Source organism: Acartia tonsa, chromosome 8 (genome assembly GCF_053477335.1).
Source record: "Acartia tonsa isolate MP-2025a chromosome 8, ASM5347733v1, whole genome shotgun sequence".
Classification (NCBI taxonomy): domain Eukaryota; kingdom Metazoa; phylum Arthropoda; class Copepoda; order Calanoida; family Acartiidae; genus Acartia; species Acartia tonsa.
Genome location: NC_137267.1, coordinates 44,980,745 through 45,004,738, shown reverse-complemented (window position 1 = coordinate 45,004,738; position 23,994 = coordinate 44,980,745). Strand labels below are relative to the sequence as shown.

Here is a 23,994-nt window from a genome sequence, read left to right as displayed (position 1 = left end):
CCACCGAAGGACTAGTATCTATAATTCCTGAAATATAGAGCCCAATCGGTACAGCGGTTTTCGAGATTTCAAGCTTAACGGACAGACAGACAGACAGATTAACGGATGGACAGACATCATTCTACTTAGCATTATAGATTGATGAAATATGGATGGTCGGTATAAATTTAAGTGATATCCTATAAATACAGTTAGATATATGTAGTATTAAGTGGTCAAGTTAATTCTGCGTTAGAGTTGATATTCACTAATACCATATAATGAAATAAGAAACTATTAGAAGCTTTAGGTGTTATTTCGATCTTGAAATCATTATCATGAGTTTTCTTTTAATGACAACATCCACGAAATTAAAGATTATATATCAATGCAGAATTACTTAGTAATCCATAAAAGATACATATCCCTCATAGCATTACTGATAACCAAATAGGGCAAGTAATTTATATAAAAGATGCTCAATATTATGGGGAAATGGATATAGAATACGTTGATATTGTGAAAGATTTTTTGCATACACTGATAATATGTTTCCCTCAGCTGGCTAATATAACATTCCCTTCAAACATAGACGTCCAAGGGGGGGGGGTAATGGGGTGATTACCCCCTTCATTTAAAATTTACCCCCAACCATTTAGGAGGGGGTAAATTTTGGGGGGTGTAAACAAAATTTACCCCTGCCAACAGATTTCAGGGGGGGTAATTACCCCCCCCCCAAAGCAAATTTTACCCCCGGGGTAAAGATTTTTTTGGGGGGGGTAAAAAAAATTTGCAGCGCGCTTCGCGCGCCATTTTACCCCCTCAAAAAAAAGCTTGGACGCCCCTGCCTTCAAACCCCGCGACCCTTATAAATTTACCGCATTCACTATCTGGTCATGAGGGAACGTACTGACCAATATCTTTTGACTATATTAGGAACCTAAATCGACGACAAAAATTCCTCCCTCACAAAATCCATGCATTCTAAATCCATTTATGGGGAAGAGTATCCAGATCAGAATTTTCAACAGGATTTTGATCTGTAGGTAGACTTGATATCACTTGAGATGCGTAGAATTTATCCTTTACAGAATCATGCCACAAACACCCAATACACGAGAACACAAAACTAAATTTATGATGCGGCAGAATTTCTTTAAGTTCCACACCCAGCTATCACATGGTTGAAAAGGCAAGTCAAATTTGAAAAATAGTTTCAATCCAGTTTTAATGATAGTGCTGCCAGCCGTTTGGGAGCCAGCTGCATTAAAAGTTGTTAAGTCAAAACAATAACCTTCAAATAAATCCAAAATCATATGCTATGCCAAAACAAGTTTTAGAGGAATAATTTGTTGAAAACTGCTAAATATTTTTTATGGTACAAAACTCCTCAATCCAATGAAGAAATTGAGATTTTGATGAATAATTCCAGTCAAGGTTAAGTAGGCCTAATAAGCATTTACTTTTTACCTAATAAAAAAAACGCACACTGTATCTTTGGTATTATGATAATAGGCCAAATCCTGCAAAATTCTACATATTCATTATTCATGGAAATCGGAACCCCTTGGCTAGCCTAGGATACTTTATAGGATTAACCTAAAAATAATATTAACAGTTTAATGGTTGGAGTATGTTGTTTTGCACGTTTACATTTTTGTAGCATGACTAACAGACAGACGGACTAAGTTAGTTATATATTGGATGCTCATTGGTATAGGGAATCTTCTTATATGTTTAATTTCAGCCGTCTTGCTTGAATAGCAACCGAGAAAATCTAATGTCGTGACTGACAAACGGCCGAAGGGAATTATATAATAACTTTGCTACTGAAAGATACATTACAAAACATGGATGGAAAACAAAAACGTGAAAGTTACAGACCAACAGACTGACTGACCAATGAGGTGATATCGGCGACTAGTTGATTAAGTTTGTGTGTCTGAAGGTGTAAAATTACATCTGTAGAAGCAAAAATTGTACAAATGGTAAAATATATTAAGAAAGAAACACATTGAGAGAGTGGACAATGGGCTGTTTATTATTCTAGTCCCCAAGTTTTATAATAACGTTTTCCGTTTCGTTGGCTTAACTACTTTGGAGACTTTTAGTGGATTTTGTTGGTTGGTTTATTAAGTTAAGTGCTTAAACGTTTTAACCACTAAAGTTAATCTATAGAAAGGATAAGTTTGTGTGTGCTATCACTGGGGACGTCCTTCAATTTAACGGCCATTGTCTTATCCCTTTAGACCCCTGTAAGAAAGAACAATATGTGCTACTAACATAACAAATAAACACATAATAAATCAAGAAAATAAGAAAAAGAAAATTTTCCTCTTTTTTACAAGTGTATATAGAACAGATGTAGTTCTTGTAATGCTTACTAATCAAAATCAGATATTTGTAGTTTAATAAATTATGGTACTTTCCCACAAAATGTCTAGCGAGCACAAAACTCCACTTCCAACGCCCTAATTCTAAAATAAATGAAAATAAGAAGGTGATGCAGGAAGCACTAACTCTGCGACGACCCTAACCCTGCTGGGCTACCCCGTATCGAATATAACCCAACCTAAGGTAAACAACTAAAAAAACGACAATTTACCACCACTTACTTAGAACTTTAAAAAAAATTAGAGGGATTGCTGTGCTCGTTAGAAACTTTAAGGGAAACTTTAACTTCAGAAAAAAAATTAAAACAATATTGTAGAAATATGTTGTTAAAAATTGAATAAAGAAAAACTTATAGATCGCTATAAATTATTCCATAAAACAGTCCTTTTTGATTACAATCTACCAATACAGGCGAACACACCTTTCCTACAATCATTATTATACAAAAGATTTTCTTTCATAAAGTCAACAAAAATGATGGAAGTGTTTGCCTTATTTAAAAGTAACACGATGTAAATGTGTCTTCTGTAGCTTAATATATAGCTAACCACTGGGCCGATATGGTTTTTTAAGTCAAGGAAATATTTCTATTTCTGGGTAGAGTATCTTAAGTAATAATTGACCAACTGACCGATACGCAAGCTTGAATAGTAGCTTTGACACTTTTTTTCCTGGTTATGAATATTGAATACCAAGATGAAGATGGTCAAATAGAATATGTTCCAACTGCACAGTCTTTGTATACATTGTTTCTGGTTCTTGAGTTTCTTAATCTCTAGATTTTTCACTGAGGTCTTGAGTTCATCGTTTCTATCTATTAATATTACTGAGTCACATATATTTTTTTTTATTTCGTGAACTTTTGTTTTAAAGTTTAAAAGATTTTTAACAAATTTTTATGTCTAAAAAGTAATTCAAAATTTCTAGAAAGATAATTCTATTTCCTTTTTTTTCGAAACCGATAAATATCCGGAGGATTAGATCCGGTTCTCAGCCATACTGATAAATCATGTATAGCATTGAATTACCACGAATGAAATAAGAATCATAGAATTAATTAATACAAGTTTTGTCATTCCGAGACTTCGGCCTGAACTGGTTTTATTCTTATAATTTTTAAAATTCAATGTCTGTAATACGATGCGATAACTATTAAAACCCAACCCTCCCCCCCCCCAAAAAAAAAATCCTCCTCATTTTTTTCCTTTTAGCCTAGAGGCTAGGGGCGAAGCCGCTAGTTTTAATATAATTCAGAATTATATCTTTATTTAGTGAAATTCTTTTCTTCTTTTTAACATACTATTATATAATTATTTTAAGAATGTATATAAAACCTAATATTTTACTTAAACTCCCCATTTTGTTTTATAAAGCTTCTAAAAGTATCAATATAATTCTTTGAAGTTCTATTTTAGAATATTTTTAAAGTTGTAAGACTTTAGAATAAATATATGTAAATACTATTGAATTTGAAGCAGGCTTATCCAAACAATATAGCAATATTATCCGGGGAGGTAGTGTATATAGGGCTGTAAATTATACTGGTACCCAAAGATTTTTAACCACCTTATCTTATTTGTTGGGTTAAAACTTTGGGTACTTTTTTTGAATTTTGATTGGTTGATTCGGATCTTGGACAAAGTAGCCTCCGGACAAAGTAGAATTTAGGACAAAGTAGCCTCAGGACATCTACTTAAGAAAAGTATCCTCATCAGGAAAGTAGTCTCCACTATTAATAAAGGACATTGCCACAGCACTCTGCCCCCTCGCCTGCCTAGCTGAAGGCGCTCGGCTCCCTAACCTATAACCTAAACTAACCTAACCTATGTTAGCCTCAGGATATCTATTTTAAAAAAATCTTCAACTGTTAATACATAGGTGGTTTAGAGATTCGTGGATTTTACAAAAAATGGTTGGTAGATTTTAATATTGTTTTTACAATTTTAAATATTGTTTTTACAATTTTTAATAATGTTTTTACAATTTTTAGATTAGGTTAGGTTAGGTTTTAGGCTAAGGGGCCGAGCATGGGGCATATTGTTTTTACAATTTTAAATATTGTTTTTACAATTTTTAATAATGTTTTTACAATTTTTAGATTAGGTTAGGTTAGGTTTTAGGCTAAGGGGCAGGGCATGGGGCCGAGCGCCCGCGGCTAGGCAGGCCAGGGGGCCGAGCACTGCGGCCATGGCATTTTTTTAACAGTGGAGGCTACTTTCCTTTTGAGGCACATTGTCCGGAGGCTACTTTGAACGAGGCTACTTTGTCCGAGATAAGATGATTCCATACTAAAAGTTCCAAACTTTTCAACCAATGATACTAATCTACATTAGGGGCAACTTTGTTTATCATCAATGTGTACGTACATTAATTTATCGTCTGTTGTCTTATCCCTTAAGATCCCTGATAATATCTAAACAATATTCACAAACAAAATACAAATATCCACACACACACACACACACACACACACACTCACCATTTAAATAAAATCGAATCATTTTATTGACAGCTTTCCGCGAATAGTAAAATGAAAAAAAAAGTTAATTCAACTTTTATAGGCCTCATGGGCCGAAGAGATGGGCAACCAAAACTGGTATATATTTGATGATTTTTATTTTATTTGTGGAAAACTGTCTATACATAGGATACGATACATGGTTTTTCAAAATGGCCCGTTTCATCCAGCGAATATCAATCGGTTTCGAAACCATATTCGGATCGAGTCAAATTGTAAAAAGTTTCGCTTTTAATAAAGATATGAAATGGTAGTGATTTTTAGAAGCGAGGAATATATGAGTTATATATATTGTATTTGTATATTTGTCAGCAAAAAATGAAATATAATGGATATAAGATAAACGTGGATATGATGACAGGGGAAAATTTATCATCTAATAAACTCGCTAATATGGACGTTTATTGGTCAGTTCGTTCATCCAGTAGGAGGGGATGGGCTTGGGTATAGTTATTCTAGTCAGCTGCGAGAATCGCTATATTAAAGTACATGAAAATCTTTTGCAATATCCATGTAATAATATATCGATTGGAAATATATATGTCAAAGAACAAGGATGACGGTTTTAAGAAATGGTGCAGCCAAAAATAATATATATATATCAGTGTGTTCTAAAATCATTACTGGCTTTACTTAAAAATATACAACTGTATATAAGGGATATATTCTTATAAAAGAAGTTAGATCATGTTCTTTTACAGCAGAAGTATGAAAATATATGTTTTAATCGATGGTGTGCACAAGGTGTTGCCATAGTGGGTGCGTGAAGCAAAAGGGGTTGTTGTTTTATTGGTATTGAGGTGTACATTCCCCTCCGTAAGCAACATACTTTACTCATACGTAAAAAAAGCGTTTTTTGATTTAAAAATTTAAAAACGAAGCGTGCAAAATTTTACATATCCCATGAGTTAAAGGGGGGATGGGGGGTAAATTTGTAAACTTTACACCCCCTTTGTCTATTTCATGGAGATGAGAGGACAGACAACTATACCCCTTAACTTCCCTTCTTCAAACTTCTGTTTTAAATACGTTTTAAAATAAAATGTTAAGAAAGCTATGAATAAAATTAGGTAAGATGATATTTTATGAGCAGCTTTGCTCCAAATGACAGCAGAAAAACTGTCATCGCTTTTTCTGTGATTTTGTATATGACGTTTAAATATTGCTTATATTTTATATAGGGTGATTTCAGAATTATTGAATACAGTGGCGTGTACAGGGTTTTGCTAGCGGGTTGTATTCCTTGTGGGGATGAAAAAGGGAAAGGCTGGTCTTGAATATTAAAGGGGGTGTAATCATTTTTAGCATTTTGTTGAACTTTAAAAATTTCAATCTTTAACTACCTAATTTGCTTAATTTTTGTAATATTGATTCCGAGGACAATTAAACACAAAGTAATCAGAAAAGCATCTCTAAAATCAAATAAAAATAAAGGACTTATGAGCAATTATTTTTGTTAAAAATCACCCTGTATAGTAAACTACTTTAAGTGACTATGCCAAGAGCAAATAGACAAACATTTTTAACTTTTTAAGCATGAGTAATCCTATTTTTATATGAGAGTAAATTATTCCTAATTTAAATAAAAATATTTCATATAGAATTGAAATTTTTTACAAATTTGTCATAATTTGAAATAACATTTGAAATGGATTTAAATGTATTTGAGTTTGATGATATAAAAAATTATTTAGTTTAATTATAGAGCATGTTCAGTGGTCATAAAAAGAGATAAATTAAGAGGAATTTCAAAATAGAAGATATTCAATGATAGAAAATTACGAAATCTTCATTAAGAATCTTTTTGACGGCCGACAGACAAAGTAAATTGTATAATGGGAGGCAGAAAGCAATCCTTACCCTGTAAAACTGTCATGCTGTTGTTATATCAACATAAAACATAATCATTGAGAGTTGTATAATAAATATTAGTAATAATTATTATAATGAATTTTTTATGACTTACAGCAGTTTATCATTTACTCGCATAAAGTGAAATTTGTAGCGGGCTAAGATAACGATCCCCGCGTGCAACTTTACCCCATCTCCTCCACTCTTTATAGATAAACAAACTGACTAATAAATGGCATGGGAAATAACAACCTAAATGGACGACAATTTTCCTCCTGTCATAATATCCAAGCATCCATTATTATTGGTGTAAATCAAAAATGTTTAAAAATGAGGCTCGTTTAAACAGTTTAAAGACAATACTTGGTCAGCTAAGACCACTTTATAGACTGCCATATAGTCGACATTGTAATTGTATAATAACAAAATACTTCTAGGTTTGACTGGGAATAGGCTATAGGTATTTCAGCAGTCTAAATATCATTACTTGGATGTTGCATCAGATTTTCATGTACTCTAATAAAGTGATAGTCGCAGCTGGATAGATAACGATATCATCCACCCCTTCTAATGTATGAAAGAACTGACCACTATATGAGATCCATATAAGCAACTTAAATTGACAACAAATTTTTCCCTGTCAATACATCACGTACATATCAGCATATTCTTGACTTATTTTTAATGAAAGATAGACAGAATAGTGGACATGTCTTAATTATAGAGCAACCTTGCTTTCTAAAACGAATAGTAAATGCATGCAGGAATCTGAAGGGATAAGACAATGGCCAATATAGTGATGTACATCCCCACTGATGAAATACAAAATACACATTATATAGATTACAATTAGTGGTTGAAACATTTGAACATTCAACTTAATCAAAATTTAATAGAAACCCACAAAGTTATTAAGCCATCTTATCAGAAAATATTATTGTAAAACTTTGAGGGCTAGTGTAATAAACAGCCCAACGACCCCTCCCTCCCTCTCTGAAATGCAAGTTACATAAAACATATTGGTTCTTTTTATTGACCAATATTCGAGAAAGTACTATTTACTTTTATTGACAGATAGATACATCTTTATACACATTACCACAGAACCCTGTGCTGTAAAACAGTTTTGTTTTCTGATTCATTAGCTTTTAACAACTTTGAGGACTTTTTTTATATTTTGATTTGTTGCTTTATTAAGTTAACTGTCCAACGTTTCATAAACCACTAATTGTAATCTACGGAAGAGATAATTTTGTGTATTATCATTGTGGATGTACACCAATTTAACGGTCATAGTCTTATCCCTTTAGATCCCTGTTAAAAAGAAGCCACAATAAACGCACATATAGAGTAACAACACATTTGATAATTAACATTATTTAAAAGCATGAACAAAAATTTCTAAAAAATACATATATATCCTAAATTTAAAAAAATAAAACTTGGTTGAAGATATGCTTCGTATGTATCATTATGCCCAATGGTTCCAGGAATTAATTACGAAAAAAAAATAGATAATTGATAAGATAAGACAATGAAATATAAAGAAAATCCAATAGAATGAAGTATAGATAAAATAAAAATCCAATGTTGATTAAGATGAACTGTTATCAATAAACAGATATCTAGAGGCTAGTTTGTAAGAATAAAGATTGTTGATACTCAGAAGACATAGATTGATTCTTAAAAATAGGGTCGATACATCGCTGCCTCACCAAAATTGTTTTTGTGAAAAATCCTCCAAAATCACATAAAAAATCTACAAAAATGAAATAAAATCATAGAAGCGTTATTAACATAAGATTTAAAATATTTTGTGTAGATTTTTATGAGATTTTGGAGGATTTTTCACAAAAGAAAAAACAATTTTAGTTGGGAAGCGATGCGGCGACCCTAATTTTTTTTAAAGAATCCACTTCAGAGATGTACTACAACAAAAAAGCATAAATCATTATTAAAACAGAAAATTTAATCAGTTTAATTGATTAAATTTTCTGTTTATCGCATTGTATCATAGCCAGTTTCCCGCTGATGGTAAAATAAAAAATTACAAGATTAATTCCAGTATTGTTAGCCCTGGTTTCGATGCTATACTGGGAAATTTGTTTGAAATACAAACAATATATAATAACGATAAGTTTTTTTTATGGGGAGGGGGGTAATTTTTTTTCCTGTGGCGATTTCTCTTAGGAGGAGGGTGGTACCCTAACCCAAAATAGTTACAAACCTTCCCGGGTCATTATAAGGATATATTAATAAAGACAGGGAAAACCCAATCTTTTTAGAACACGCATGTCCTATGAAAAACTCATTAATTACAGACAAAAATAAATTACTGAAGAAAATAAAAATGAGTTTTCAACTCATTCATTGGTGTAAACGATAGGTAGATAGATAGATAGATAGGTAGGTAGATAGATGGATAGATAGATAGATAGATAGATAGATAGATAGATAGATAGATAGATAGATAGATAGATAGATAGATAGATAGATAGATAGATAGATAGATAGATAGATAGATAGATAGATAGATAGATAGATAGATAGATAGATAGATAGATAGATAGATAGATAGATAGATAGATAGATAGATAGATAGAAAGATAGATAGATAGATAGATAGATAGATAGATAGATAGATAGATAGATAGATAGATAGATAGATAGATAGATAGATAGATAGATAGATAGATAGATAGATAGATAGATAGATAGATAGATAGATAGATAGATAGATAGATAGATAGATAGATAGATAGATAGATAGATAGATAGATAGATAGATAGAAAGATAGATAGATAGATAGATAGATAGATAGATAGATAGATAGATAGATAGATAGATAGATAGATAGATAGATAGATAGATAGATAGATAGATAGATAGATAGATAGATAGATAGATAGATAGATAGATAGATAGATAGATAGATAGATAGATAGATAGATAGATAGATAGATAGATAGATAGATAGATAGATAGATAGATAAATTGATATATGTTCCTTATAGCACAGATAAGATATCAATTCATTTTGGTTATATGTGTAGGGTAGATTTTTTAAGGAAAGATTATGGAAATAAAATAGCATATCCTTATATCAAAAACTTTAAATTATTTTCTGTCTAATCTAACCAAAAGATCTCATTAAATCCTGTTTATCAAGGAAAATATAGTCTTATATTGATGTACTTTAGTTTACAAATTTGGCTTAAAAATTATATTTTTGCTAATATAACAATGGCATGGCAAGGGTAATGCCTTGACTATAAATATGCTTGTTAAGAACTAGAAAGGGATAAGTCAATGTAAAGTAAATTTACATCCCAGAAGATGATAAACAAAATCACCCTTTCTGTAGATTAAAATTATTGGCTGAAATGTTTGGACACTACTGGTTTGGAACCAACCAATCAAATTACAATAAAAGTGCCCAAAGTTTTTGAGCTAAAAAACTGTATGTCCCCTAACCCAAAAGTTAATCTTAAAAGCTATTCTTATTTGAAATAAAGATTTCCTTTTTTTATATGTTGTATAAGAGCCACGAACTTATTATAATGATTTGTCCCTCCAGAAGCATATGCTGTATGAGAGCCACGTCCTTATTATAATGTTTTGTCCCTCTAAAGTATGTGCTGTATAAGAGCTACGTCCATATTATAATGATTTGTCCCTCTAGAAGTATATGCTGTATGATAGCCACGTCCTTATTATAATGATTTGTCCCTCTAGAAGTATATGCAGAAAGAGAGACACGTCCTTATTATAATGATTTGTCCCTGTAGAAGTTTATGCTGTATGAGAGCCACGACCATATTATAATGATTTGTCCCTCTAGAAGTATGTTGTATAAGAGCCACGACCTTATTATAATGATTTGTCCCTCAAAAAGTATAGGTTGTATGAGAACCACGTCCTTATTATAATGATTTGTCCCTCTAGAAGTATATGCTGTAAAAGAGCCACGACCTTATTATAATGATTTGTCCCTCTAGAAGTATGTTGTATAAGAGCCACGACCTTATTATAATGATTTGTCCCTCTAGAAGTATGTTGTATAAGAGACACGACTTTTTTATAATGATTTGTCCCTCTAGAAGTATGTTGTATAAGAGCCACGACATTATTATAATGGTTTGTCCCTCTAGAAGAGCCACGTCCTTATTATAATGATTTGTCCCTCTAGAAGTATATGCTGTATAAGAGCCACGTCCTTATTATAATGATTTGTCCCTCTAAAAGTATGTTGTATAAGAGCCACGACCTTATTATAATGGTTTGTCCCTCTAGAAGAGCCACGTCCTTATTATAATGATTTGTCCCTCTAGAAGTATATGCTGTATAAGAGCCACGTCCTTATTATAATGATTTGTCCCTCTAAAAGTATATCTTGTATAAGAGCCACGACCTTATTATAACGATTTGTCCCCTTAGAAGTATATGCTGTGTGAGAGCCACGTCCTTATCATAATGATTTGTCCCTCTAGAAGTATATGCTGTAAAAGAGCCACAACCATATTATAATGATTTGTCCCTCTAGAAGTATATGCTGTAAAAGATCCATGACCATATTATAATGATTTGTCCCTCTCGAAGTGCATCTTCTCTATCATCATTTAACGAAAACAAAATCAATTTATAACAATTCCACCAACATATTTCTCAGTTTTTCAACAATAGATGCTAACAAATTGATTTATCGCAAAATTTGGAAAGAAAACTGATTTTTTTTCAACAAGTTATGTGAGTAAGGTAAGGTTTACATAATATTATTAAGTTTAGACTTTGTCTCTTTAGATTTTGAGATTATTAAACAGTTTAATTTATTTTTCAAAATTTTAAGGAGGTAATAAAGGGGTGTCAAAGATTGAGGGGGGGAGGGGGTGTAATAACTAGTTCATCCTCCACCTCTGGACCGTCTAAGGACTTGTTATGTTCTAATGGATTCTAATTAATTTACCTAAATCATATAAATTTCTTTTTGATTCACTACATTTCACTAAAACACACGAAATTATGATGGATACTTACCTTTTTAAAAACTATAAACAATAAGCTTTCCAATAAAAAAAATAGTATTTTGAAAACACACTCTGAGCGTAATAATTTTAGCATATGTGACAGTAATATAATTTCCTGAAGTTAGAATTTTTGAATACATGTGTACCATCATGCTTCTACCATGGATAATTATATACTACAACAAGTAGTAAGGGCCACCCTCCCCCAGCCCCACACCTCCCCCCTGACCACCTAGCCCTGCGTCAAGGTGGTGCAATTATGAGCTCACCCCCCTTATTTTTTTTTATTGTGTGTGAGTATGTTGACTCCTTATCTTCTCACCTAATCCTTAAGTTGACACAAAAATTTCCTCAGAATCCCGCCAAAATTTACAAAAAATTTATTTACTTGTGATTAAAATCAGATCCTTTAGCTTAGAATTGGTTCTGTGTAGTTTTTTGGTTGAAGTATCAATAGAAGTAATTCGGGCTAAAACCAATTACATCACAAAAAATAGCTCCTTAAAACTAAAAATTGTAACTGTGTTTAGTGCCCTAGGAAAATGGGGATAGATGACACCGCTTTTGGCCTACATATTCTGTTGACTTCATAGTAAAGGGAAAGAGAAAGGAAGGGGGTAAAGAAATCCTCTTGAAAAGATATGGGGTTTTTAAGTATTTCCTGACCTCAATAGAATAGGTAGGCCAAAAGCAGTGACAACTATCCCCATTTTGCTAGAGCACTATAAACCTATAAAGCTACCTATAAAATTAAGATACATGGTAACGAAGCTCCTAAAAGTTAGTTTACCTTAAATTACTAATAAAAGTATTCAAAGAATTGTCAAAACTGCTAAATATTTCATATTTAAGTTGGATTTAATGAAAAGTGTAATTTTACTTTTGAGGAATTTTGTTCTCCTGTAATTTTGATAAATTTGCCTCCTCCTGTTTATTCATCCCATGCCAATTGATTCGCAAAGCTTCAAACAGACTGACAACTTCATTTTTTAATACACAAAATTTTTCGTAATTTTTATCTCAATAACATTAAAATGATTGTTAGAAAAATAAAGACATTTTTTTTCAAACACGATTTTTGTCAAAACGTATATTTATACACCATTTTGATTGTGTGAACTTTGATCAATTGTCACAAAAAAAAGTTATCTTTATTAAAATAATGGCAAAATCCCCCAATTTTAGAGAGGAACACCTGTAATTCTTCCTCGACAGTGCTTATTTAAAATTTTGAATAAAAAAGTCTTTTGTATACTAATATGACCTAAAGAAACACAAAAGATGATAATTTTTATTAATTTATAAATTGTTTTCATTAAGATAAAGGACAAAGATCAAGAAGGAAGATTAAAAGCTTGTTGGAAAAAAGGTTTGAGGGTAATTGGTATTTGTGTTTCAATTATAAAAAAAGAATTTGCTCTTAAAAACTAATGAAGTTGTCGCCTAGCTAACCTTGTTGTGTTGACATTAGTTGAGTAAATATTAGTCATTCAGGGCATCAACTCATTTCAGTGCATATCAATGTTCATTGTTCACACTTTTTACTTACTCAATGATACATGACGTAATCATACAGTGGTGCTGCGGTGTTTGCTGCTCTATCAGATCATAGAGATGGCATGTTATCTTATTGTCTTATAGTTTACATAACTATACTAATAAAGAGTCTAAAGCAATCATTTTATTTTAATTTGGAAGGAAATTTTGTTAAAATTTGCTACACCTAGTTTTGATTTAAAAAAAGGAAAATAATGCTTAAACACATCACAGAAATATTTTAAGACATTGGATTTTCTAAGAGTTAATGGAACTTTATGAAGCTTCCCTGAAAAAAATATTATTAAATTTATCAACGCTGTTGATTTCAAACGGAAAGATTAACAAAAAAATGTTCAACTAAAAAATTCTTTTACATCATGATTTTAGAAGACTAATGGTTGCTCTCATACTATCTAGGATCTCTGTATTCAAAGGGCTAAGAAGAAAGGAGAAAAATAGCCTAAAACCATCCCAAGGATTGAATCTAAATTTGAAATAGCTTAGAACTATCCTGGAACCTATGTGAAGCTTTTTCATCAGTTTAGCAGTTATTGAAATCTTAAGCTTTAGACATAAAAAAAACCTTACTACTTTATGTAATAGAAGGATAAAAGTTTTCATCTCAGCCCTTTTATTATCTGGATATATGGGTAAAGTAAGATGCTCTCTCCCTATCTGTATCTCTCTCTCTCCCTCTCCTCCTCTCTCTCTATCGTGTAACTGCGCGCTGGTAGTTGCAGTGTCCCCTACATTCAGGAAGTCATGGATAGGAAACTTCATTTTAAAACAGTAAAAATAATGATTATTATTTTAAGTTAACCATCCTCTGATATTTTAAAACTTTTAATACTATGTGTGATCCTTCTTTTAAATAAAGTAAGGTTATGAAAAGGTGATTTTCTGGTATGGCTAGAAATAAGTTTTTTTTTGTGAAATTAGAAAAAAAGGTTAAAGGGAAACTTTAAAAAAATGAAACTGTCCAATAAACAATCTATTTATTTTTACAAACTAACACTTGTATAATAAATGAAATAAATCCCTCAACTTATTTTGTATTCATTATTAGCAATGCAATAGAAATTAACAATATTCCTAATTAAGAAAGAACGATAGGCAGTTCCAAAATACAATTAAAAAACTTCTCATAATGATTAATGACAAACTTACCCTGATTATAGAATAGCTGCGCTTCTTTAAAATATGACTGTTCGTTTTTCCGTGAGTTTATTGTGTCCAGGGTTTAATGACTTATTTTCTAGCCCTGAGGGCATTCTACAATTAACTAACTCTTTTCCGATAACATCACAGACATAAATGTAGATTCGGAAAAATAAATGATAATAAATAATAATCGATTCAATTAAAAACGTGGGGAGGTTATAGTCAGTGATCTAAAGGGATTAGACAATGGCCGATAACTGATCTACATCCCCAATGATGATACACAAAATTACACCTTCTGTAGATTACAATCAATCCCCGTAGTTGCTGAGGTAACGCATAATAAAAAATTATTATAAAACTTTGGGGACTAGTGTACTAAACAATGTCCAATGTCTCCTTCCTCCCTGAGGACTTTAGTGTTGCGTCTGTTTGATTCAGTTTGGTTAGGTTCAATTATGTCTAAAGAAGTCCAGCCAGTAATAAGGGAGAAATAATTCTTGCACACCCCAATTTAATATTGCAGACAAACTGGCGGATTCATCTTATTTAGAGAAGCTTCGATAAGAAAAATATTAAAAGCTGGCAAATAAAGGCTATTTCCCTATTATTCGGCGGTTTCCCTTAAAATTCATCTGGACATAAAACAAACTGTTTGAAGATAAAAACTTTTTTTTTGTGCCTTTCTTTATTTAAGTTAAGATTAGATATGGCCTATACCAAGCTCTGTGCGGACTATAAATAGGCATTTTCAAACATTAAAAATAAAGGGTGTTTTCTCTGGTTTTTAAATAGAATCTAATTAAAATTGAGATAACCTGTCCCTGTACCTGGGTATCAATTTATTATCAGTTTGTATCTGAATGCAAAATAAAATAAATAATCTGATGAGCCAGGAAGAACAATCACTAAACCATTAATTGCACTCATTAAGGGTTTACAATCTTTTGAATTTCACTTTAGAATCGTTTTAAACACTGAATATTTTCACTTTTAATTTAATAACAAATCACTTTTTGTTCAGGGGATGTATGGGTTTTTATCTGACTGACTGAAAAACATTTTATAATTCCATCTTTTTAATATTCCTATCTGAAAATGTAGAATGCATTGATTTACATAAATATTCATATGATGTAGCTGACAGGGATCTAAAGGGTTAAGTCAATGGCGATAAATCGATGTACATTCCCAATGATGATACTCCAAATTACCTCTTCTGTAGATTACAATTAGTGGTTGAAACGTTTGTAAATGAACCAACAAATGAAAATTTAATGAACGTCCCCAATGTTGTTAATCCAACAAATAAGAAAACGTTTTTATAATACTTTGGGGACTAGTGTAATAAACAGCCCAATGTCCCCTTTCTCTCTGTGCGGCAGATAAAACAAACATGAAAATATCCATAAAAGCGATGATCCACAAATCAGACCACCAGAGAAACGAAATAAATAAGCTTGCATATCATATTAATGATTGTTGTCGATTTTGTTAAAAAAATTATTATATTTGAAATAGACTTTTAAGTACAATAATCTAGAACAATTGAACAATAATATATACACGGTACAGACAGGCGTACTGATGGACCGAACCTAAACCTTTGATGCTTCGCTTCTGAAAATGGTTTAATGTCCTTTTGACTAAACAAGAATGTTAAAAATTTTAACTTGCAAAAATGCATATGAAAAGAAGATATTTAACCTATTCCAGATTAATATTCTAGATAGATTTCATTACAAAAATTACATATAAGTTTTGTATATGTATTTTGTACATACTTATTTCTGCACTTTTTTCGTGCATTTAATATATAACTCAGGGATAAGACAATCGCCGATTAATTGATGTACACAATGATGATACACAAAATTACCCTATCTGTAGAATACAAACAGACGTTGAAACGTTTGAAACTTGACTGAATAGCCAAGTAATCAAAATTCCATAAAAATCTCAAAATTGTTAAGCCAACGAATAAGTAAACGTTGATATAAACGGCAACCTAACTAGAATATATAAGTTGCTTGAAAATGTCATATTCACAAATCTGGTGCTTCCATAAAATGGGCCTGTTGAGCAATGAAACCCCTTTATTATTTCTTAAATACAATTAAATAAAGGTGGAGGGTAGTTTTTTCTAATGCCTCACCCCTGTGGGAGCCACAAAACCTGCGGGGATCCACAGTACCCAAAATAACTTAACCTAACCTGTTTTTTTCATTTATTAAACATGCTTTCACCTTTTGTTGCTAAACTAACTTTGGATATAACTATTCTTGTTCCTTTATACTTCAAATGGATTTATTATTACTTGGATCTTACACCAGATTATCATGTACTCTAATAAATTTAATTTGTAGATGGCTAAAATAACATCCCTCCATTCTCCCTCTTTACCCCGCCCCCTTCCCTCCTACTCGATGAACGAAATGATGTTAATGTTAGCAACCTAAATTCACGGTAATTTTTTCCCTGTCATAATACCCATGTATATTCTACACCCATTTAACTTCATTACAGACCAAACTATATGTATTTCAACTCATTAATTTGATTACAAATATAACCTTTTTTTTAAGGATTGTACCCAGCAAGAGTTCGTTTAAGAATCCGGCTGGGATTTGATGGGAGAAAGGTACTTTGATTTCTCCACTTACAGTGATAACAAGACTTCTGGATTTACAATAGATAACACAAGAATATTAATTTAAGGTAGAATAGTTAATTATCATTTCCTAGTTTAGACAGCTTTCCGCGGACATAACAATGAAAAATTTTAAGATCAAAACCAGTTTTGTTAGCCCCGAGAGGTGGAAGGAACGGACAAACAAATTTGGTATCAATAATAGGATTTTTATTTTAGTATTCATGAAAACATATTTGTTATATGAGGTTATACATGATACAAGTATCGCTAAGAGCCGGTTCTAATCCTGCGGATATATTTATTAGACTCCTATATTTTCTAAAAAATTATCATGTAAGTTAAAGCGTTATGGACGATAAAAAAATGGACGATAACTATTTGAAAAAAAAGGTCTAGAGGGTCAATCTGGCACCTTAATCGGTCAAATTTAAAAAGGGATTCCTAGCAGACAGGATCCATTTTTATAATACAACCGACGACATTTTTCGACGATAAAACTTTCAAAAATCTAGTTTACTATTATGTTTTGTCAAGAAATTTTATTGTTTATAATTTACTCATTATGCGAATGAAATGAAAAAATAACTGCACTTTTCAATAAAATCTGTCCACAACTAATAATTTAACAAGATTGTTCTTCCACTGTTTTCCTATTGGTTGTTTTAGAAAGTATATTATTAGATCTTCTTTTTTTAAAGGAAAAGTTTAGTTATACATCTACCTTAATATATAACCTATAATAGATGTATATATGGTATACATATATGTAGGTACATCTATTTGATTATAAGATTTTGCACAAGTTCTCTTATCTAAAACATTCCTATGCAGTTGGATTTATCAAACAGGTTTTTAGATAAATAGTTTGTTAAAGTGACTTATAGAGTCAAAACATGAATCCTAAAAGTAACAGGATGGCTATGAGTGTGTTGTACCTAAGGATCTTGCTAACCGCAAAACCAATTTGGTTCTCCCATATAGCTTCTAATAGGTCATGGAATGGTTTATAACTATATTGGGGAAAGGTACCACCACTCTCCCAAGAAAAATCGTCTCAAGAAAAAATGCACTTTCCCTCAAAAAAATTGTTCTTACTTTTTCTTTTTAAAACTAAATGGAATATGGGGATAACCTCCACCTCACCCCCCCCCCCTTCCCCCACCGCGAATTCACCTAGAGGCGGAAACGCTAGTATAGGCTGTTAGGATCTTGCAAACTCCTGAACCGATTAAGTAATCCATTTTTGGGAAGCTTTACACATTATTATAGTTTGCTATTCTTAACCCTTAACGGTCGGGCCTCTTGCCGCACCTTTATCGGTCTGGAGGGGGGAGGGTGGTGCGTTGACCCCCTCCCCCTTACACATTATCTCAGCTCCTATTATAGCTAGATGTATATAATATGGGTATTACATTCAGTTATGTGTCATACCCATACTTAAAAAGTCTCTCAGTTATATATCCCTCTATCTTTCACACACAGAAAATGAGATAGAAAAATCCGGAAAGGTGGGGGGCGTTCAACATCACCTTCCCCCTCTCCTCCCCCCTCCCCCCGTTAAGGGTTAATTATCTAAATACCAGGAGAGCAGCCGCTGTTAAATACTCAATATTTTATTGTTAATTTATAATTATACATAGGACTACTGGAGAGATCTAACATTTAATCATTCATACCAGACACTAATGAGTTTTTTGATATACTTATTCATTTCTTAATTTTGCATAGGCAAGTTAGAGCAGTATAAGCTTCTAATCCTTAACTGAAAGAATGGCCACTTATTTTGTAAATGTTTGAAGTGATTTAAAGTGCAAACCAAAATATTTGCGATTTACTAGTATCTTAAAACAATAACATTTTACAAAAAAAGTAGTAATAAATAATGGCTTTTAGAAAATGGCTTTTAGAATTTTTAACGGATGGTTTCAAATCATAGAGGAGCTTTATTCAACTTATTTAAAAGTTAAATGTATATCCTATCACACCTCCAAAAAAGGTAAAATAAGCACTCAATTCTATTTGAGTAAGTTAGTTTAAGAAAAGCTCTCCTGGCCCGCAGGGTTGTCGCTTTGCAGGGTCATAGGTCCCTTTAAAGGAGTTGATTGACTTGGTGGGAATGGCGGGGGGGGGGGGATCTGTGGTCAACTGATGAAATCATTTTCTTACATGGTGGTCTTTCTCTTCTAATTAAGATAAGAAGCTTTTAATTCAGAATAAATCTTTATATTTTTTATTTTATTTGCAAAGATGTTTTAATTTCATTTAATACCCATCCAAATCTTTTACCGTTGTATACTTTAAGGCCCAATCTATCTCACGGAGTTTTTATTTTTATTTTTTTTCGTATTTTTCATTGAAGAATTTCAATACCATTCGACGTACTAGCCCTTTTTCAGTGACGAAGCTACTCTAAAATTGTTTGTGTCTGTCTGCACATCGGTCTGTTCGTAGTAATAAGAAGAAATCTGATTTACTTGACTGCTTTTTCAAATAGATGGCTGAAATTTTGTGTTAAGATTTTCATTAGTCTATCTATCCTTATACTAAAGTAATAGGATGTCTGTGTGTCTGTGTGTTTGTGATTTTGTGTGTTTGTGTGTCTGTACCGAAGGATCTCGCTAACCGCTAAACCGATCGGGTTCTCCTTAACAGGGTAGCTTCTCATAGGTCCCGGGAAGGTTTATAATTATTTTCTTGGGGTGTTGGAACACCCCCAATCCCCCCAAAAAATGAAAAATCCCCACCCCCCAAAAAAAGATTTCGGCCCCCTCCCAATTTTTTTCTACTTTTCCTTTTAAAATCTAAAATAACAAATTGGGTTATTAAATTCGACTCTCTCCTCCTCAAGTGCCCCTAGAGGCCTCTATGGGAGTAGCCGCTAGTATTCTATAATGAAGTATGTGGTTTTTCCGATGGATTCCTGAATTTTATCGTGAAGATTCTGATGACTAATAAACATCTACTCAATAACTCACTTTGTCTGACTGACTGTTTTTTTGCGATTTTACACAAGAAACTTATGAGCTTTGCTATTTTATAAGTTTAATGTTTGTCATATATTTATTTATTATTTAATTAGAGATAGACGTGTAATGACCTCCCATATTCCCCCTCATCATATGATAAGTATGATTGTGGCTTTATTGCAGGGATCTAAAGGGATAAGACAATGGCCGATAAATTAATTTACAATGTACATCCCCAATGCAATGGTGATATGTAAATTACCAATATACTTTTTATCACTCAACTTAATGAACCAACAAAATGCAATAGAAGTCCCTAAAGTTGTTAAGCAAACGAATAAGAAGACGTTATTATAAAACTTTGGGGACTAGTGTAATATACAGCTGTATCCCCTCCCTCCCTCCCTCCCTGCTTTATTGTTTAATTTTATAGATTATCTGACCTTATTACTTAGTGGTCAGGGAACAAGAATTTTTCAATTATTTATTTACATATAACTTTACACGGATACGTGAATAGAAATAAAAGTACTGCCATACCGAAGAATTATGTAAAGCATTGTTGTATTACAGACAATTATCCACGAATATTAAAATTAAAATCATAAAATTAATTTTAGTTTTGTTAGCCCCCGCCCCCTCGGGTCTAATAAAACTGGGTTTAATCTTATAATTTGTATTTAAATGAGCAAAAGCTGTCTATAATACGATGCGAAAAATAACTATTTTATAACCAGAGCCTATCAATAGAAAATTTAAAACTATTTTAGAATATTTATTTATCTTTTTCCCCTGATTTTTAAATTCGTAATTCATGTTGATTTTATGATTTATTATCATAGAAAAAAGAAAATAGAATAGCTTATAAAAACTATTTACTTTTATTTCCCTGGCGTTTCTATTTATCACTACTTTACTGAAAATAAGAATAGTTTTATCAAGGCCGTTCAAGCTTTTTTTGAGGGGGGTAAAATGAGGAGTTTCAAAGGTTAAGTTTTATTTAAGTGAGTTTTAAGAAAGAATTAATTAATGGACATATTATCCATGTTATTATGTAAACAAAGATTATTTTCTAATAGAAATATTATTCTATGTTTATTACTCATAATTACTCATAACATTTTAATTTCCAAATGTGTACGCAGTTTCCACGGTGTTTCCTCATCCTATCTCAATATTTACTTCTAACTAAAAATGCTTCAATCTTCCAAACTTTCAAAATTTTGAACGAATAAATGATTTTTACATTCAAAACTTTAATTTTCAAGATTTTTTGGAAGTTTGAAGCTTTTTTAGCTAGTAGTAAATATTGAGATAGGATGAGGAAACACCGCGGAAACTGCGTACACATTTGGAAATCAAAATTCAGCACATCCATATAAGTCCATCAGCTTGTTGATTTATTGGATGTAGAATATTCATGGATATTATGACATAAAATTGTTGTCAACTTAGGTTGCTATTTCCCACTTCATTTATTGGTAAGTTCGTCTATCCATTGGGATGGGAGGGGATGAGGTAAAGGGGGTAGAGGGAGGGGATCGTTATTTTAGCCAGTACAAGTTTCACTTTATTATATATCATTATAATCTGGTGCAATGTCCAAGTAATAATGAATCCATTGTTGATTTATAATTCATATAATTTGCGTATAGGGATACACAGGAAAAAGACAATGCAAGAATATATGTATCACATCAACTATACTTCTATGTGTGAGATTTAGCCTTTAATAGCTGGTACATTTTATGAGGATAATTACTTATTTGTTTTTTCGAATGCCCTTATTTTTGAAGAAAAAAAAAATTAAATTAATATAGACAAGAAAAGACAAAAAAGATTATGTACTATTACTGCGAGGCTTTTTTTAACCAGAGCGACAGGGAACAATGGGCTATTTATTACACTATTCCCCAGAGTTTTGTTTATTATTCGTTGGCTTAACAATTTTGGGTATTTTCAGTGAATTTTGATTGGTTGATTAAACTGAGGGTTTAAACGTTTAAACCATAATTTTAATCTACTGAAGGGGTAATTTTGTGTATTATCATTGATATCACTGTGTCGATAATTGTCTCATTACTTTAGATCCCTGTTTTTTAAACAGTGGTGTGCACAGGGTTTTGTTAGGAGACTGCACGAATCAACCTTTAAAACCAGAATTGAATTTACCAAAATATATAGTACTAATATATTTGTTTTTGGTATGAAAATAAAATTGACAAGGGTTCTAAAATTAAAACAATCGACAACAATTATGTCCGAAATAGGCGGACCAATAAAGAGATAGAAGAAAATTTTGTCTATAAAACAAAGCATTTAATAATTTTAATCCAGTATAACATGGGTGACAACGTCATTTATGTGTTTTGCATATAATATTGTATTATTCGTACCTTGTTGTCCTATGAATCATTGTTCCAAAAAACCAATAAGTAGGATAATTATATCACAAATCAAATTATTGTCAAAACAGTTAAAATTTAACATGGACGTACGGACTTTCTGGTAACGATTATAGAGTTGTACCTAACTGTAAGAGGAATTAGTATGCAAAGTTTGAAATCAATAATAAAATTTTAACATGCCTAGATAAACGTTAAGACCTATAAGTTACGTTCGGGCGTAAAGGTCCTAATTATAGAAAAGCCACGCTTTACATAACTAGCTAAGAATTAATTACATAGTCATTTCCTAATTAAAGAGTAGCTATGCTATGCTACTTACAAACACAAAATGATAAAAGTTAATCCAAAGCTAAATATACATGAATAAAAAAATTAGGTCAACTTTCTTGCAAAATATTAAAATATTATAGGAATTTATTCAAATATAAATAAAGATGATATAATAAAGTAAATAAAACAGTAGCTTATCTATCTATTCAAATATTTTTTTCCAGGGCTCGGCAGCCGCAGTTAATTACCATCAGCCGACTTTTACCTATTCTGCCGGATTCGTCCGGGCACGATATCATTCTAAGCAACCACCATGGAGAAATGATTGACCAATATCTGATGACTATATTAGCAACCCAAATTGACAACAAAAATTTATCCATGGAATATCCAAATATCAGACAACATTCGTCTTCAATTAGTATTCTTGAATTTTTATTATCTCTAGTATGCAGCAGACATTAAAATCAATCGGCTCCGCGTCTGCAAAGCTCTGTTATTACTTGAATAGATGTTAAATATAGACTATTAAGCCTTATAATAAATAAATAACAAAGTCAAGTCAATGACAATTTACAATTTTGTTTCAAATGTTTGTATCAATTTCGATTACAAAGCAGTAATTAATTCTGGAGTATTTGACTTCGTCACTGAAAACCAATTGAAAATTTGCATAGTAGACAAATCCATGCATTCTACTCTGGAAAATACAGACAGGCAAATAAAAACTTTTCAAGTATGGCTTCGAACCCGATTCATAATCGTTGGATCGAATTATAGACAATTTTTCACGAATATTAAAATAAAAAATCATAAGATCAATACTAGTTTTGTTAGCGCTATCTTTCGGGGCAAACAAAACTGGTTTTAATGTTTAATTTTTCATTTTAATATAAACGGAAAGCTGCCTATAAAATGATGCGATGAATAACTAATCTAAGACGAAAAACTCGAAAAACTATAAGTGCTTTTTGTAAAATAATATTCGTTATTCTAAAACTTTTTTCTATAAATACTTAATTATCTATCTTTTCCTGAAGCGACAGCTTTTTGATAATTCAGCAGTTTTAAACTACACTTACACATCAAATACCCACAGACATGGTTTTGTATTCATTAGATAAAGAAGGATGACAACATCCATAAAAGCGAAGGAAGTACAAACGAACAAAACTATGACAGAGTGACAGAACTTGATGAGAAGAACATTAATTTATAAGTCTACACAAA

At 31.8% G+C, this 23,994-nt stretch overlaps 1 protein-coding gene and 1 long non-coding RNA gene across 2 annotated transcripts in view; both read right to left on the bottom strand.

The window, feature by feature from the left end:
* LOC145327067 (uncharacterized) overlaps positions 1-11,963 on the bottom strand; it is a 147,289-nt gene extending 135,326 nt beyond the window's left edge. Inside the window, exons 1-2 of the mRNA XM_080170588.1 lie at positions 11,885-11,963; positions 3,066-3,189 (exon numbers count right to left, since the gene is read on the bottom strand). Coding sequence (XP_080026714.1) covers positions 3,066-3,189; positions 11,885-11,919 — 159 coding nt within the window. The 5' untranslated portion in view covers positions 11,920-11,963. The remainder of the gene's footprint in view (positions 1-3,065; positions 3,190-11,884) is intronic.
* A 582-nt stretch (positions 11,964-12,545) lies between these two features.
* Positions 12,546-15,555, bottom strand: LOC145325622 (uncharacterized). The gene is made up of 3 exons (XR_013881532.1): positions 15,298-15,555; positions 13,220-13,365; positions 12,546-12,740 (listed from the first exon to the last, which is right to left on the bottom strand). It is a non-coding gene; the product is annotated as an uncharacterized LOC145325622 (long non-coding RNA).
* Between the last annotated feature and the right edge of the window lie 8,439 nt (positions 15,556-23,994).